At 41.5% G+C, this 19,803-nt stretch overlaps 1 protein-coding gene across 2 annotated transcripts in view; it reads right to left on the bottom strand.

Moving 5' to 3' along the window:
- Positions 1-3,621: 3,621 nt before the first annotated feature.
- esr1 (estrogen receptor 1) overlaps positions 3,622-19,803 on the bottom strand; it is a 32,566-nt gene continuing 16,384 nt past the window's right edge. For both annotated transcript variants that reach the window (XM_079526587.1, XM_079526586.1), the window contains 4 exons: positions 11,359-11,497; positions 8,401-8,534; positions 6,899-7,082; positions 3,622-5,224 (listed from right to left, as the gene is read on the bottom strand). In XM_079526587.1, the coding sequence (XP_079382713.1) occupies positions 4,951-5,224; positions 6,899-7,082; positions 8,401-8,534; positions 11,359-11,497 (731 nt within the window). In that variant the 3' untranslated portion in view covers positions 3,622-4,950. The remainder of the gene's footprint in view (positions 5,225-6,898; positions 7,083-8,400; positions 8,535-11,358; positions 11,498-19,803) is intronic.

Below are 19,803 nucleotides of genomic sequence, written 5' to 3'. Positions count from 1 at the left end.
CTTTTTTTCAAATCCTCGTTTTTCATCATTTTTGACCATGGGCTATAGCCCATATCGGACTGCATACTATGCATGCCGTTTTTTGAAAAGGATTTGAAAAAAGACGAAAGTCACTCCGAGACCTCGGACGGCATATGTTCAAGGTTGTCTTTATTTCTAAAACTATGAAACATTTCAAAGATTCCTTTTCAGGCAAACATGTCCACCATAAGATGAACCTAAGTAGGTTTGAATGGGGTTTCTAGGTGTAAGTATGTAGGACTAGTAGCGTGACGACGAGTATAATAAACTGGAAGTAAAGTAACAAGTGTGTGTTCTGGTCCTGTTGATTGAGCAGAGCAGGACCTATAAACCTTGAAGGTTTATAGGTCCTTCTCAGCTCAATCAACAGGACCAGAACACACCTGGGCTGGCTGCCAGGATCACATACACCAATGGGGAGGCTGTCTGTGTCCTGTCATGGTTTCTCCTCTGTATTATCTGATTAACATCCGCGATAACACTTAAAAGCACTAAAGACACCTTTGATGCACAGCACCATTCAAATGCTCTGTACATGAACCCAAGGCCCCTTTGAAAAGTGACACCAAGAAGAACAACTTACAACCTAAAAATCACTGAGAGCTCAGTGGCACCCTTGTTAAGATGAAGTCCATGTGAGCCAGAGGTTGTGAGTTCAAATCCAGCTGAGTTCCTCCTACTTTCACTCTGCAGCATGTTTTGGAGAATAACATCCAGAAGAGAACTGGAAAGAGATGGAAAGCTGAGGAGATTCTCAGAGAGCATGGTGGCACTCTGTGATAAGCTGCTTTCTATGTGAGCCACAGGTCGTTGGTTCAAGTTCAGCCCATGGCCTCACACGGCATACTATATCATGCCGTTTTTCATAATTTTTGAGGATTTGAAAGAATGACGGAAATCACTCCGAGACCATGGGCTATAGCCCATGGCCTCGGACGGCATACTATAGCATGCCATTTTTCATCATTTTTGAGGATTTGAAAAAAAGACGAAAATCACCCCGAGACAATGGACTATAGCCCATTGTCTCGGGGTGATTTTTGTCTTTTTTTCAAATCCTTGTTTTTCATCAATTTTGACTGTGGGCTATAGCCCATATCGGACGGCATACTATAGCACGCCGTTTATCTACATTTTTGAGGATTTGAAAAAATGACGAAAATCACTCCGAGACAATGGACTATAGCCCATTGTCTCGGAGTGATTTTCGTCTTTTTTTCAAATCCTCGTTTTTCATCAATTTTGACTGTGGGCTATAGCCCATATCGGACGGCATACTATAGCACGCCGTTTATCTACATTTTTGAGGATTTGAAAAAAAGACGAAAATCACCCCGAGACAATGGACTATAGCCCATTGTCTCGGGGTGATTTTCGTCTTTTTTTCAAATCCTCGTTTTTCATCAATTTTGACTGTGGGCTATAGCCCATATCGGACGGCATACTATAGCACACCGTTTATCTACATTTTTGAGGATTTGAAAAAAAGACGAAAATCACTCCGAGACAATGGACTATAGCCCATTGTCTCGGAGTGATTTTCGTCTTTTTTTCAAATCCTCGTTTTTCATTTTTGACCATGGGCTATAGCCCATATCGGACGGCATACTATAGCACGCCGTTTATCTACATTTTTGAGGATTTGAAAAAAAGACGAAAATCACCCCGAGACAATGGACTATAGCCCATTGTCTCGGGGTGATTTTCGTCTTTTTTTCAAATCCTCGTTTTTCATCAATTTTGACTGTGGGCTATAGCCCATATCGGACGGCATACTATAGCACGCCGTTTATCTACATTTTTGAGGATTTGAAAAAAAGACGAAAATATAAACCTATAAACCTTGAAGGTTTATAGGTCCTTCTCAGCTCAATCAACAGGACCAGAACACACCTGGGCTGGCTGCCAGGATCACATCCACCAATGGGGAGGCTGTCTGTGTCCTGTCATGGTTTCTCCTCTGTATTATCTGATTAACATCCGCGATAACACTTAAAAGCACTAAAGACACCTTTGATGCACAGCACCATTCAAATGCTCTGTACATGAACCCAAGGCCCCTTTGAAAAGTGACACCAAGAAGAACAACATACAACCTAAAAATCACTGAGAGCTCAGTGGCACCCTTGTTAAGATGAAGTCCATGTGAGCCAGAGGTTGTGAGTTCAAATCCAGCTGAGTTCCTCCTACTTTCACTCTGCAGCATGTTTTGGAGAATAACATCCAGAAGAGAACTGGAAAGAGATGGAAAGCTGAGGAGATTCTCAGAGAGCATGGTGGCACTCTGTGATAAGCTGCTGTCTATGTGAGCCACAGGTCGTTGGTTCAAGTTCAGCCCATGGCCTCAGACGGCATACTATATCATGCCGTTTTTCATCATTTTTGAGGATTTGAAAAAAAGACAAAAATCACTCAGAAACTACAAAACATTTCAAAGTAAAAAGTTCCAGCATGTGTCTCCACAGTAAGCTGTCTCCTGCTCAGCTCAATCAACAGGACCAGAACACACACTTGTTACTTTTCTTCCAGTTTATTATACTCGTCGTCAGATCATCTTGGTACTACAGACTACTACAGAGCACCCCCTTGTGACTGTGGATAAACGTGTTCTTCTTCTATGATGTTGGATTTCAGGGATCAAATAATGAATGCATGCATTTCTTTTGTCTACCACTCGCTGACCAGTGTTGTTCAGAGCGCAGATGCTTCTATCGTCTTAGCCTGTATAGTTAGGTTGTCGTTAGGCATTCCGCATTTTAGATAACAAGATTTAACTTAAACCTTGAACTCTCAAAATCATTAAAAGTTCTTCCTATTGAGTTCAGAATCATTAACAGTGGTCTGGGTCTCCCGTACAGTCTTTAAGTGTGAGAGATCCTTAGTTTGATAAACTCGTTTATTTCTTTAAATGAGTTTAGTATTAAAAACTATCAATACTGCAATCGACATTAAAAGAAACAATGTTACAAATTAAGTGTAGCCTCAGCCGGGAGGCGAACCCAGGACCTCGTGTCAACATGGCGCATATACCAGTTGACTACTAAAGAACCAGACCTGACAAGAAATCAAACACAGTCACAGAGTGACCAGACAGATTTATTTCACTGTCAGGTTTACAAATAAAATATATTTAATATAAATGTTTATTTATAGTTTCATTTACCTATTGAACCAGCAATCATCATCACCACAAACTGAATGTTCATAAAAGTATGTTTCGGACTTGACCGTTTGGAATGTCTACTCTCTTTTCATTGTGTTATTGTCATCTGTTCATCAAATGTCATCAGTGTATCAAATAAATCCACTAAAGACATTTAGTTGTAATCATTCTGTGTTGAGAGCCTGATCATCAGACCAGTACACCATCTCTCAGAGTTGTTGAAGTGTTCTTTTGTATTTTAGCCTTCAGTTAGGTAAAGTTACTTGAAAGCATAAGTGTATGAGAGGACTGGGATTTCAACATGGAATATCTGTGATGAGTCCGATCATTAGACGACTACACCATATCATTCATTCAGTACTGTCTTTACTGATGTTAGCCTTGGGAATTTGAAATACTCCAGCATTGAGCTATAGGAGGATTGGGATTTGAACAGGGAATATCTGTGCTGAGAGTCTGACCATTAGACCACTACCATCTCCCAGCAGATGTCTCTCTCTCTCTCTCTCTCTCTCACACACACACACACACACACACACACACACACACACACACACACACACACACACACACACACACACACACACACACACACACACACACACACACACACACACACACACACACACACACACACACACACACACACACACACACACACACACACACACACACACACACACACACACACACACACACACACACACACACACACACACACACTTTCAGAGATACTGTAGCTAATAGTATAACAAAGTAAGCAGCAGTATCTGTCAAACTTGGAGCCAGTTGTAGTTCTTAACTTAACCAAATCTAATATCACACTCACTGCTCACTCACTCACTCACTCACTCTTGTTCACACCAACCACACACTGTACTTGAACAATACATTATAGAAAAGACATCTGCTACAGACGGAAAAACAAAAAACATGTAGATTGGGTTAAATTACCTGCAAACCTGCAATTATTTTATTACTTAATATGCTCCAAGCTTTGGCTCTGTAACTAATTTAGGTAGTCAGAATTCACTTGTACAGAAGATATTGCGTAACAGCTATTGTACGTTTTCCGATATCTGTATAATTAACATGATATTCTGTGCACATTTACAGTAAGGCACCTGACATTTGATGGCATTGGCAGTTTAAACAAAAATAAATGTACAGTCATAGTTTACTCTGGTTAGCCTAATTTGCCATGTAGTGAAAACAATGCCCATAGCCCCTTGACCCAAGAAGTGCAATTTAGTGAAGGCACCACTTATAATTCCAGAAACAAACAGACACACTACATAAAGACTCACAAAAGTTAAATTAGCTGCTCTCAATTTAGAAACACTGAAGCTGACATGAAACAATATATATAACACCTGCTGTTTTGGGAACAATAAGCTGTACTGTGTGTGAACATAATTTAAAGACACATACACATAAGTCACAAAAGTTAGGAAATTCAGAATTAAAGATAGGCTGCGATGGAGCTTAGACTGTAGTGAACTAAGGCTGTGTAAGAGAATGCCATTGTTTAATAGACCAAATTGTCTCAGTAGCCAAAACTGTGAAACTCACTTAAATTACATCAAATATGAAATTAATTTGTGTACAACTATAGTATTTCAGCCAATCAACACCATTGGGCCTTGTGCAATATCTCTGTGTTAATTTATCAATTTGTAACACTCCGAGCGGTTTTTGTAGACTCTCAGAGTTAACACACAGTCAGGATTACACTGTGTACACATCTTGGTTTGTTCCAGTCCATCTCACTGAATGTGGGTGCAGTCAGGACGGGGAACACCATAGTGGAGTACGCCTGGGCCAGAGGCTCTGCTCTGGGTTTCAGGGCTGCCTCGGGTGGATACTGTACTGGAGCTGCTGCTGGTACCGGGAGGGGACTCTCTCTCAGGCTGTTCCCAGGGATGGACCACTCTGATTGGGTGGTGGAGACGATGAGCATCCAGCATCTCAAGGAGCAGGTCATACAGAGGCACTTTGTTCTTGCACTTCATGCTGTATAGGTGCTCCATGCCTTTGTTACTGCCGTAAAGAAGACAAGGATTTATTGACTCATACACTCATATATAAATCATATGGTCATTATCCTTGGCAACAAAAAAGGGGGGTTGCTTTTCAGTCTGTCGATGCAGACTAAACATCCTGTGAAGGGGCCAAGTGCTATGTGTTTCTTATATTTAATCATTGAGTGTTCATGCTGATTTATACTTGTTTAATTGTAATGCATTATTGAGAATGTTTAGGTTACTTTTATGCAAGGGATTATTTATGGGAGTATTTGTTATTGAAGTATTTGAGAAGAAATGTGCTAATTGAGTCTGTGTCCAGTGATAGGATCCACTCCTATTTAAAGGAGGCTGCAGGGACAGGCTAGTGAGTTAGATGTGGGCAAGAGAGCTACAGCCTACAGGGCCTGTTCATTAGTGTTTGCTCAAGTGTTTATTTCATTTTGTAATTTTTTTTAGTATTTAGTTTTGCTATTTGAATTGTCTTTTGCACTGTCTGGTGTTTGGGAAATAAAAAACCTGTTAACTGCATTCCTGAACTTCCAGGAACATCTCATATATCCACAAAGTGTTATTCGGGGGCCTACACCGATAGAAACAACATATTTCCATAAATACCCCTTGAGCTGACTGCTGCTCCGTTTTGAGCCTGCAGCAGGTACTGAAAAACTACCAGTAAGACGCCCCCGTGCACGCATCCGCCTGGGTGACAGCAGACTGCTGGGCGAGAGCTATCGCTTTGGCATGGGGGGTCAGATCAACATATGGAATTAATTATGCACTGGCCATATATGGAGTGTACAGGGTTTGATGGTCATCTCCAAATATGGACATATCTAAATCAGGCGAGAAAGTCCTACAGCTCCAAACAATATTCATATTTCTCCCCAATACATCTTTCTTTTTCCAAGATCGATTTCTATTTGATTGACCATAGGGCCAATATGTTAGTAAGTCAATATGATAGTATAGTGATCTCTGACCACTGTCCAGTTCAATTAGATATTGTCTGTATGTCTTTTCCAAATGTTCCAATACACCAACGATCATTGCAGCTCGATACACTTCTACTAACAAACATAGCTCATTCCAAAAGTTAATTTCCGACCAAATCAACCTACTCAACAGTACACTGGGAATGTCCTATACTATTATCTGGGAGTCAATTAAGGCGTATCTTAGGGGCCAGGTCATTTCGTATGTAGCCCACAAGAAAGAGCAAACTAAGCGCCTCACAGAGCTATCTCAACAGATCCCATACCCAAACTCAATAAGGAACTGTTGTTGTTGCTCTGGATTAAGAGCGTCTGCTAAATGCCTAAATTGTAATTGTAAATTACAAGACGAGTTTGACAAATTATCTATAAAACAGACAGAACGACTACTATTTAAAAACTAAACAATACTATGAACATGAAGAGAAGGCCCGGGAGACTATTATGCCATCAATTTAAACAATCTGCGATACCTGATATCCGGTTTACGCCGGGTACAACCTCCACACCCAGATTATAAATCAGAAATTTAAGGCATATCACACTGAATTAGATACTTCCCAAAGCTCCGCCAAGGTGCAGAAATTGAAATATTTATGTCCTGAAAAATGAACATTTTGGAGTTAGGTACCCCGTTTCTGCCCGACAGCAGAGATATGATATTGACTAGGTGCGCCGCTCGGGTGTCGCCTCACCTCATGTGCCTTATGTGGGAGAGCAAGAGAAGCAGCTGAGCCTGTCGTCTTGACTGCTGCTGAACCGAGTATCCTGACTGGCCAATGTGATATATCAGAGCATCGGTGATGGTGTCCAACATGCTTTGCACAACTGAGCTGTTATGGAGGGGCTCCATTGTGCCTGTGCAGAAGGAGAAGGCACCTGAGAGATGGAGAGGGGGAGAGAGAGAGAGAGAGAGAAAAAAAACTCATAACAGTATCCAACATCCTTATGTCCCTCTGTTCTGAAGAAGAGCAGCTGGGGAAACTTCTGTCCCGCGCAGCACAATTTTGTCATTATGGCTACAGCAGCGCGTAAATGATCCCCGAGCACACACACTCCCTTCAGACACACATACACATCAGATCCAGAGACAAGTATCACCTGCAATACTCTCTGGGTTTTTATGCTTCCAGACATGATGGGTTCATCTCAAATGATTATAACTATTAACTACGGATGTACATTTTAGGCGATCATCTGAAAGATGATTCCTCGTTCTCTGAATGGCACTGTAGACCTATTATCTGACATGATAGAAATAGTATGTAGCACAAGTTAACTAGCATGTTCGTTGAGTCAGGTCTGATCCATTCGGTTACATTTGTACACTTTGAGAGTAAAATCAACACTGAGGATTTGACTGTGTGCACTCATGCACTGCACAGCAGACATGAATGAAAGTACATGTAAGTGCAGTTCCTATTGATGTAGTTAGTGTCGCCCACACAGTAATGAAGTGCACAACAGGCCACATCAGTTGTGTCACTGTCATCCTGGAGGCATTTCTGTCTTTTTCCATTACTCATGCAGAATGCCTTTAATCTCCAAGATTAACTATGACCGTCTCCGTTGTCTCATGTTGCCAAGGGAACAGTTATTAGGTTTACTGGCGATACAGGCCATTTGAGAACACTCTGTTCGACTAAAGTACTTCTGTGGCATTCAGAATTACACTCCTGTGGGCGTAGTTTGACACAGTGTGCATTATTTTATACGGGAACACAAGCAAAAGGATAACTATGCATACAGCATATATCAAACTAAAGGAGCAATTGTTTAGAATTAGGTATGTGGATCCACTCTCCACTGTCATTGTGGAGTCAATCAGCTGTCTGTGAAACATGGCATGGGAACCCCTGGTTTAAAAGCTGTCAATATGACAGTGACAGAGTTTCATATCTCCAATTGTTTTGCCATAGCCTCAAATAGAAACATTTTGGCATGCCCAAAATAGAGATGCTAGGTCGAAAGTGTTTAAATAGCCACAAATGTTTGTACAATAGTTTTTTGACACACACATGTACTGTATGCTAGCGTGCTCGCACACACATGCGCGCACACACTCGCGCACACACACACACACACACACACACACACACACACACACACACACACACACACACACACACACACACACACACACACACACACACACACACACACACACACACACACACACACACTTTGTTTAACTCACCAGCATTGAGCAGGATGATGGCTTTGAGACAGACAAACTCCTCAGCCTTTAATTTGAGCATACGAAAGCGTGAAACTGTGGCCAATAGCATGTCAAATATTTCAGCCATGCCCTCCACACAGTCCCCTTCGCTCCTGTAACCAATGAACATAACAACATCTGTGTAAAAAACACTAAGCCACATGATCCCTACCTCTATTGCAATTTGTGGTATTTGGTATAATGTCATAATAGGCAAAGATTCTGTGAAAATAGCTCACAACGATGTTGATCAGCTACTGTCTGGTGTACAGGGGAACAGCAGGGGACCAAGTATATACTGTACCACTGTCGGACCCCGGTCAACAAAGTATATAGGTTTAAATCACATGAAGTCCAGAGGGTCTGGGTAGCACAGTCATGTGAGAAAAAACGGAACGGGGGGGACGCCCGATTTTCCGGCGTGGGGAGCCTTGAAGAAAGCTGAAAATCTTTTACCAGAAAGAAATAATGGCCCTGGATGTCAGTGTGATTTAAACATGATGGGAGGAGATGGATAATATCCGCTGCGTGAGGCTCCAGATGAAGCCAGACAGCACAGAGCACAGAAAAGTCGTCAACGCTCACCCTCAGCTTTTAGCCATCATCATGTCCAATTCGGGAGGACACTCATATGGAGCACATTTTTACAGGTAATATTCTCTTACGTCTCTGGATCAAATGGGTCCATCACGCACATCAGAGAGTAAAAGCACTATATCTGTTAGTCGCGCACTCTCCCGGCTCTTTTCTCACAATGTTGTATTTCTTTCTGTTTTTCACCCTCTGCCTCTGTCTGTCTCTCACATCCTCTCTTTCTCTAGTTTTGGTGTGTTTACTTTGAACTGGGGGAAGAACAGGCTGTGCCTGCAAAACAACTATGTCTCCCCACACTCTGTCTCTCTTTCTCGGCTTGCCTCCCTTCTCGCTGTCTCTCCAACGTTTCCATAATTGTGCATTGAGATTTTGATTAAAATCTCTGCATTGGTTGCCAGCTCAGAAGTATAAAGCTGAGGTGATATTCAAGGTTAGAGTGGCTCTTGTCTCATCTCCATGTGGAACACATAATTACTCTATAAAATACCCCCATTACAAAAGGCACAATGACTTGCACATAGGGATGGAGCTGGTTAATTTCTGAGAGGCATTAACCCCTCCAATGCATGGCTTTTTGAAGATTACGTGAGATGTCAACCAAGTCTATGGGATTTTTAATGTTTGAGGATATTACAATGTTTGTTTAGAGTACTTTAGAGAGAACTTTAGAGTCTATGGACTTTAATGTATGTTTAGAGCACTTTAGAACCAGCCAAGTCTATGGACTTTAATGTATGTTTAGAGCACTTTAGAACCAGCCAAGTCTATGGACTGTCATGTATGTTTAGAGAACTTTAGAACCAGCCAAGTCTATGGACTTTAATGTATGTTTAGAGCACTTTAGAACCAGCCAAGTCTATGGACTTTAATGTATGTTTAGAGAACTTTAGAACCAGCCAAGTCTATGGACTTTAATGTATGTTTAGAGCACTTTAGAACCAGCCAAGTCTATGGACTTCAATGTATGTTTAGAGCACTTTAGAACCAGCCAAGTCTATGGACTTTAATGTATGTTTAGAGCACTTTAGAACCAGCCAAGTCTATGGACTTTAATGTATGTTTAGAGCACTTTAGAACCAGCCAAATCTATGGACTTTAATGTATGTTTAGAGAACTTTAGAACCAGCCAAGTCTATGGACTTTAATGTATGTTTAGAGCACTTTAGAACCAGCCAAGTCTATGGACTTTAATGTATGTTTAGAGAACTTTAGAACCAGCCAAGTCTATGGACTGTCATGTTTGTTTAGGGCACTAATGATGATCATGTGGCCGATATTAATACAGTAGGGCACATCACGTCACTGTGATTTGTATTGATAATGAGCACCTTATCGAGCCAGGCTTTTATCAAGCCCACTATTAATTTCTTTATAATTTTTATCCCACGATTTTGCAACGCATTTTTTCACCCACTGTCAATTATTGAATGTAATCCTGGGCGCTACTGGGGGGGGGGGGGGGGGGGGGGCAGCGGAGTGACCGGCGGAGTGGGGGCAGCGGAGTGACTTCTATGCATGAGTAGTTCAAGCTGCTTCTTTTCACCCGACATGGGGGAGTTTCCCCGGCCGGACGTAGCGCATGGAAGGAACACGTTATTCTGACCAGGTTCCTTTCCCCTCCATCAGGCGCCCCGGCTGGCCAGGGGGAGGTAGTTTAGAGACCAGGATTACTGCATGTCCCCAGCGGGAATCGAACCCAGGACCTTCTAGCTGTGAGGCGACAGCACTACTGACTGTGCCACTGTGCCCCATCAAGCCCACTATTGAGTCTTTTTACAAATGATATATTACATGAGGCGACAAATTGTGAACAGAACCAGTATCTTTTTGTATTGGCCAGTTGTAGGTGACTGAGTTTGTGGCTGACCACCATCTAAAATTAAATGAAGATGTATCAATACAATTAGACTGACATGTTTGTGCCAGCATGGGTGATTAGATTTATTTCTTGATCACCTATTATCTTGATTGTTTAAACATGCTATGGTCGATAACAGGCTCGATAAGCCTGAAGCTTATTGATACCGGGTAAATTTGTTATCGAGTTTGTTCAGGTATCGGGTTTCGAGCTCCATCCCTACTCGCACGGTGCAAAATGGAAAATCTACAGTAGCTACGTTTATATGGATTGATTGATTGAAATATTTATTAACAGTTTGCAGAATTACAGTACAATTCAAGCACAACTCAGAATGAATTCTGAATTCTGAATGAATGCTTTGGTCATTGTAAACGCATGAGGAACGAGGAACACTTTTATTCAGGTTCCATGAAAACAGTTGGGTATGAATCTCTGTTTGGAATGAATTAATTCTGAATGAATAGATATTGTCCATATGCTACCTGTCCAGGATGAGGTCCTGTGCGAAGATGAGCTTGCCAGGTGACTGGATGGACCTCCAGACGAGGCCGATCATCAGAACCTCCAGCCAGGAGCTCTCAAGCAGCTGCACCTGGTCATGGAGTGAGAGGTCCAGGAAACCTGAAAGGCAGGCGCGCGCACGCACGCACGCACGCACGCACGCACGCGCGCGCGCGCGCGCGCGCGTGCACGCACGCACGCACGCACGCACGCACGCACGCACGCACGCACGCACACACACACACACACACACACACACACACACACACACACACACACACACACACACACACACACACACACACACACACACACACACACACACACACACACACACACACACACACACACACACACACACACACACACACACACACACACACACACACACACACACACACAATAAGTGCATAGGCAAAATCCGTGCCGTCTCTACAGGGGGGCCCCTCCAGTCCAGATTGGCCAGTAGTACCCTACCCTACCAATATTTTAATGTTTTACAAATGTTAAATCTATAAGTTCTCCATGATTATTGTAAATATATACATGTTCAAATTAATTGAATAATGAATAGAAATACAAGGTAATAATAATAATATATGCATGCAGAAGACATTATAATGCTCAACATATTTGTATTTGTTTGTTGTTGGTGCTGCTTATTGTAGCCTACTTGTAGCCTTTTTCAAGCATCACTTTGTTAATAGGCGACAATTTGTTATACATAGGGGGGGTTTGACAAATTAAGTGCCCCCTTTGGAAAAAAGTATGCCCCCCTGCTGATTTGTGCCTGGAGACGGCACTGGGCAAAATTATTTATAAAAAGTGCAGATACAACTGACTTGCTCAAAGATCAAACTGATGCATGTTGTAGTCTTTGTACCTTTGGTAACGTAGCTGCAAACCATCTGCAAACCTTGTTGCTAGCCATAGAGTGCCTTATCGCTAGCACTCAGCTGTCTCAATTCACCTCTAATTACCATCATTTCTCTCTCATTGTTGCCATCTCCACATTGGACGTCTCGCAATTAAAACGGTGTGCCTTTGGGGTTTTATTGACACATGGTCCTAAATTAGAAATTACTCACTTAGCGTATATTTGTGAGTGAAGCTTGCTTGTACAGGCACATTATCCTACATTTAGGCTCTATGGGGTGCCTGCAAATTGGACAAACAAACCTTTCAAAGGTGATGACTGCAATTACCACCCCAGAATGCAACAGTGTGTTTACGCGCGTGTGCACACTCATTTTGACTTCACTCAGTTTTTATTTTTATTTCGTTTTTACTTTTTGTTTTCAATTTCAGGTTAGTTTAAATTCGATTTTAAAGTGTTTAGTTTTCATTACTTTTTAGTAACTTTTTTCCACCCTAAAACATGATCATCATCAGGTATTATTATATAAGGAGGAAGATGTTTTTCAATAAAGCGTACAGTATTTTCTCTTTTCTGTTCTGGCCCCACAGTGGTGGAATGAACTTCCCACTGATGTTAGGACAGCAGAGTCACTGCCCATATTTCGCCGCAGGTTGAAAACCCACCTCTTCAGGAAACACTACCCTTCCTCTCTGCCTGACCTACTTGTTGTTAACTAGTTGTACGAACGCTTGTTTTCTATTGTTGTATTGTTTATTGGATCTTGTTTAGTCGATACACTTAATTGTTTTAGCTCATGCTCATTTGATTTAGCTATTTTGTCTCATCTGTTTAAGGAAATTAGTCCGTGAGCCAGGGGGGTTGGTCTGTACCATCTGGCTGAATAAGGCTCATAGTGATTTTTGTGAAGGTATACATGTCTAGAGTTAGAAAATATGTGATAGCATTGCACCCGTGGTAGCTTTATGAGTGCTATCATGCATTTTATTTTATAACACTAGGCGAAAATTGCATGGATCAATATGAAAAAAAAATAGTAATACACCCCCCAAAAGTGATAGAAAAGGTTTTTCCAATTGGTTCTGGTACCTCTAGGCATGCTTAAGAATATACTGAAAATATAGGAAAATATACATTTTCAAGATGGCGTCCAATATGGCTGCCAGGAGCTTAAAATGGCTATAACATCATTATTTGGGGGTTTAGGACTAAAGGAATGTGGCTGAATCAGTGAAAGTGATCAGTTAATTATAGGGATGTGCCGATGAGACAGTTTGGCCGATATCGATATCCGATATAATTAATTGCTGTTATGGCCGATAACCAATATTACCAATGTCGATCTCATTCTGTATTGAAAGATTATAATTTTGTCTATTCTGAAAAATACATGTAACAGGGTGTCTGCACTGCAGGCTTAGGCAAGTCACATCTAACTTAAATACCTTTATAATATTGTGAGCTTGTAGATCTGTTCAAACTGTTACTTTGGGCTTGTTTATCTGTAAAGACAGACCGATTCATTAATTTAATTATTTTAATTTTTTTATTTATTCCAAACATGTTAAAATATAAATGAGAAAAGACAAAGGAAATAAACGTCCAAAAATAATAATAATAATGATCTTTCATAATCCTTAACTTATGTTTATGTTCGAAAGTCGGGCAGATACTGGCACTGAGGAGGATATTGGAAGGGGTATGGGAGCGCAACCTGTCAGCGGTGATCACATTCATTGACTTCCAAAAGGCTTTCGACACCATCCACCGGGGGAAACTCATGAGTATTCTACGTGCCTACGGAGTTCCAGAAAAGTTGGTCCAGATGATAGAGTCAAGCTACAGCCAGACTCGAGCCAAGGTCCAAGTTCGGCCTCAAGCTCAATACCAAGAAAACAAAGGTAATGACAGTCAACACAGAGGACAAAACCATTGCCACTGCAGACGGGACGGTGCTCGAGCGAGTCGAGGACTTCAAGTACCTCGGGGCCTGGACTGCCTCAACTGAAAAGGATCTGAAGGTTCGGAGAGCACTTGCCTGGAAAGCCTTGCACGGGATGAGGAGAGTGTGGAAATCAGACATGGGAGAAGACCTTAAGAGGCGGCTGTTCATAGATACTGTCGAGACATGGACCCTCACAGTACAACAGGAAAAATCCCTGGATGGAGTCTACACAAGAATGCTACGAATGGCACTAGGTGTCACATCAGAAATGTGGACCTCTTCTATGGGGACCTACCACGGGTCACGGACAAAGTCAGAGAGAGAAGGATGAGGCTGGCAGGGCACTGCGTCAGGTACCCAGAACTTGAGGCAAGTAAATTGACTATGGGAGCCAAACCCAGGGCAAAGCCAAGGGGGGGAAAGAAGCGTACCACCTATGTAGACGTGCTGCGGCGCGACAGCTTGGCTAACAACACTGCAGAGCTCAATAACCTGATGTTGGATAGGACATTGTGGAGGGCAGCGATCCAGGAATCCCGAGTTGGTGTTGGCTAGACCTCACTCTCGCAGTTACTATGTTCGAAAAAGGAGTAGGGAAAAGTTTATTGAAAAACGTAATCGGTCTGATTAATCAAACCGATGCCGATTAATCTAAAAACAACTCAAATCGTCCGATACCGATGTGTTTGCCGATTAATCTCCCATCACTAGTTAATTATGTATTGCCAAATCCAAAATGGTGTCCATACCACACCCAAAGTGATGTTCTATTGTACTGCATTATGTAAAAACATTACAATTACAAAATGAACAGAATAACTGTCAAATAAAATCAATTTCTTATAAGTAGGTCAATCTTATGTGCTAAAGGTCAGGTCAATGTCTGTCTCATAAGCAGGTGTGTCCAAGCATGCAGGAGATACAGTATGGTCACTGGTTGACATGCACAGTATTCACCTTACCATTGATATGCAGCTGTTTGTTGTTGTAACCTACAGCAGGGGTATTCAACTAGATTGAACTGTAGAATGATGGTGTGTGGGGGGCCGCACAGCGTGCACGCTTTACTGAAAATGTGGGGGTTCTCAAAATGCATTTGTGCTCAAACACAAAGATGTATACATTTGTGCACAGTAATGAGCAGGATAATATGACTATACAGCTATATGTTACCATAGAATAGATATAGACCTATTTGACAGTGCATAAACATAATTGCCTTGACATTAACGACCTTCAATGGGACAGTCCTGTGCAACCTCATATCCATGTGCAAAGGCAAGATCAGAGCACAAAATACTTTGCTGGCAGGGAACTTCCCAGACTACCCTGATGTGCTGGGTGAGTTGGGTGTCACAATGTAACAATCTGTTGCTGCTGTTGTACCACGACAGTTGTACTCATATACAAGTGGAATGTGGCAGACCACCAAGCTCAATTTGAAAGTTCAGGTGATGTCACACAATTTGGATGGGAGATCCACATTTTGCTAAGGGTGACCTGACACCTGATGAGATGTTGAAGCTACAAATGAGAAGTGATGTTGATAATAAAGAGACGATGTGGTAGATCAGGATTTGGGTAAGATATTGCTGCCAATCAGGAGGGCTAGGGGGATGTGGTGGGTTGATTTTATGTTCCTGATTATGAGTTGAAGCTTACAGATATTGAATGTAGTTGCAAAATATAAATATTATCATATTTTCTTATGCTATTATTACAAATGTATAAGTATAAGTTGTTATAGAAATAGAAATAGTTGTTTCTGTTTCATTGACCAGACCTTTAACATGTGAGATTGACCTGATATAAAGGCCTTTTTTGATTATGCCAATTACCAAAGTTTGGGCAACCAAGCTAAAATTGTCCCCAAATACAAATCAACAACAAAAACGTAATATGAAACAGCATTATTAGGTTTGGTATTGAACAGATAGAAGTGTCAAATGGACTAAAAGGTGATGTAATGGTGAACGGAAAGTTATCTTATGCATTACTTACACTGTACACTTACACTATATTTAGTTTATTGAATTTCATAAAACATTTCATTAGAATTTATGTTCTAAGATGGTTTTAAATATTTACAGTTATTTACAGAGGGAACCTTTGTGCTGCATCTTTCATGAAAACAGAAGTACGTCTCATGTAATATATAGTCCCTATATGTTGTCTCTCCTGTAATAGATAACATTTCTAGATGTGCTAATTTTAACAAATTTTCAGAGAAATATATAGTCTGAGCTGTATCCCAACCATTCTTCAAAGATATATGATCAATAATAGGAGAGAACCATCAGTTTGAAGTAGAATGCTCCATTCGGATTTTGAAAATTGAGTTTTGGCATGTGGTTATAAATGGAGTGATAACACACAGAAAGCTACCACAGATGCAATGCTATCACATTTTTCCTAGCACTAGGGATGTATACCTTCCCAAAAATCACTATGAGACTTATTCACCCCATCGGTACAGATGACCCCAGATTTGGGGTCCTGGCTCACGGCCTAAATAGGTAGCTGATATATTGCACTTTTACCTTAGCGCTAGGTATACTCTTGGTTGCTTGTTTTTGCAGAAAATGCACTAAAGACTTCTGGTGATTAGTAGTTTTTGTTCCCTACCTATGTTGAATACACTTATTGTAAGTCGCTTTGGATAAAAGCGTCTGCTAAATGACTGTAATGTAATGTAATGTAATGTATTTGTTAAAATGTTTTTATGTGGACACACCCACCAGTTCATTAAGAGTCAAACATTTATTGTTTATGAAAATTATCGTTAGTTGCAGCCCTATAGTTTCAGCCTCCAGGAAGAAACCCTAAATCCAAAGGGAAGACATCATTGCACATAACCACACTAAGGGGTCTAATGAAGTACTGTCACCTCATAAACACATGAAAAACTGAAGAAAAAAAAGCTAAAATCACGGCACACCATCTTTAAGGTTTAAAAGTTTGTTTTACTGTAATATGGATTAGTTATCATGGGCAAGATTCAGTTCGTTTTGTAAATAGTTATTTAGTTATCTTTTTTGTAAACCTTTTTTTGTGGACTTCTGTAAGGATTATGAGGAATGTTCAAATCACCCTATAGTAACTGACTGTTGTGGGTGGTGATGTGGACTGGCAAGCGCTGCAGCAGTCTCAAAGCCCTGGGCTAAAGGCTCAGAAAGAGTTCTGTTCCCTGCGACCGTCAGAGGCCAGAACAAGGACAAGGACAAAAGACAACAACTAAAAAACAAAACTAGAAGATCTTCATCAGGCCGGGTTGGCCAGCCAAGTCTGCGTCAGTCCAGGACACAAGGAAGCCGCAGGGGAAATGTTGTACGACAGATGGTAGGCTACAACTGTGTGTTTGTGGCGCCCCCTATGGGTAGAAGTGATTGATCGCTTTTGGAAATGCAAGCTTTGACCATATGCAGACCACGTCCATCTTGCCAGCAAGGTTGTAACTAGGTGCAATTTCCCATTGACAGCCGTTGAGTGATTAAACAGAAAAGTCCTATCTGATTGTATTAACATTCAGTGCCACCTGGTGAACACCAGTTTTGGCCCTCGTTGCCACCGAAGCCCATTATAAATAAAAGAAAGAAAATTAAATTCTATTGTGCATGTAATGTGCAGATTAGAGCAATTTTCAAAATATGGATAAAAAAAAGAAAAGAAAAAAAAAAGATTAAAAAAAAAGAAAAAAAGGGGGGTGGGTTCTCAAAAAGGCACCCAAAGGCGCCATTGGCACTGAGACAGTTTTAAACAACGTCAAACTCACCAACATTGCAGCTGTACGAAAAGCTTGAATCCTCTTTCTATCTGCAAAGTGTTTCATAAGAACCCACCGTAGATATGTTATGTTGGAGTGTTGGAGTTTGGAAGTGCTCGTTGGATATCACTCAACGGCCCTGCGTACCACACTGAATTTGCACATAATGCAGGTGGCAGCAAAACATATATTTTTTCTTAACGTTGATGCAGGGTGGAATTAGCTGTTCAAATGATTTTCTAAATGTATATAATATAACATGTATTGTTTATGAGAATGCCACAGTATAATATAGGTACTGTTTTTCACATTATTAGCATTTAAAATGGCGAGCATTAATTGTTCCTTCAGCGGGTTTGAGTAAATGGCGACACCCCCAGTCACGCATACACACCCCAAGGCTCCTAGGGTGCGCTCGTTTTACCTCGCCGGCTACTGCTAGTAGGGCGGACCAGGCTCCTAGGGTGCGCTCGTTTTACCTCGCCGGCTACTACTAGTAGGGCGGACCAGGCTCCTAGGGTGGGACTCGTTTTACCCCACCGGCTAGGCGGCTACTACTGCGCCAGCCCATGTTTCTAATACAAACACAAATCCCTATTAAGCCAGCTGCCTCGGTAGTCTAATGCAGGGGGTTTCAACTGTTTTTGACCCAGGGACCACCATTCTGACTAGTAACAACCCAGGGACCACCATTCGGACTAGCAACAACCCAGGGACCACCATTCTGACTAGTAACAACCCAGGGACCACCATTCGGACTAGCAACAACCCAGGGACCACCATTCGGACTAGCAACAACCCAGGGACCACCATTCGGACTAGCAACAACCCGGGGACCACCACTATTGTGCCCTCGCATCCCCCAAATCAATGATATGGGAAAATAATTGAGCATGTGATGATACCATAATCACAATAATCTTTAATCATATTCCATCATATTCGAGGGCTTTTGGAGAGAAATGACTCCAGACTCTCAGAGGGCAGCTAGGTGTGTGTGTGAGTGTGTGTCTGTATTCAGCTGTGATGCTCGTTGATGCTTGTTATGCATGCATGCAAAAAACAAATGACAAAAAATAAGTTGTATTTATTTATTTTCCCCAGGGACCACCTGCAATACCTCCGAGGACCACCGGTCTAATGGACTACTACGACAACTTGCAATCCATGCTTCACGGGTTCAAATCCTCCTGCCACCATGATTTGTTCAACAACCGCAGACTTTTTTATTCGTTGGACAATATAATAGTTTTTGGATTAAGGTTGGTGAGGGATGCATTAAAAAACTGGATTAAGGTTGGTGAGGGATGCATTAAAAAGACTGGATTAAGGATGGTGAGGGATGCATTAAAAAGACTGGATTAAGGTTGGTGAGGGATGCATTAATAAAACTGGATTAAGGTTGGTGAGGGATGCATTAATAAAACTGGATTAAGGTTGGTGAGGGATGCAATAAAAAGACTGGATTAAGGTTGGTGAGGGATGCATTCAAAAGAGTGGATTAAGGTTGGTGAGGGATGCATTAAAAAGAGTGGATTAAGGTTGGTGAGGGATGCATTAAAAAGAGTGGATTAAGGTTGGTGAGGGATGCATTAAAAAGAGTGGATTAAGGTTGGTGAGGGATGCATTAAAAAGAGTGGATTAAGGTTGGTGAGGGATGCATTAAAAAGACTGGATTAAGGTTGGTGAGGGATGCATTAAAAAGACTGGATTAAGGTTGGTGAGGGATGCATTAAAAAGACTGGATTAAGGTTGGTGAGGGATGCATTAAAAAGACTGGATTAAGGTTGGTGAGGGATGCATTAATAAAACTGGATTAAGGTTGGTGAGGGATGCAATAA

The sequence above is a fragment of the Electrona antarctica genome (assembly GCF_951216825.1).
Source record: "Electrona antarctica genome assembly, chromosome: 17".
NCBI lineage: Eukaryota > Metazoa > Chordata > Actinopteri > Myctophiformes > Myctophidae > Electrona > Electrona antarctica.
This window is presented reverse-complemented; position numbering and strand designations above follow the sequence as displayed.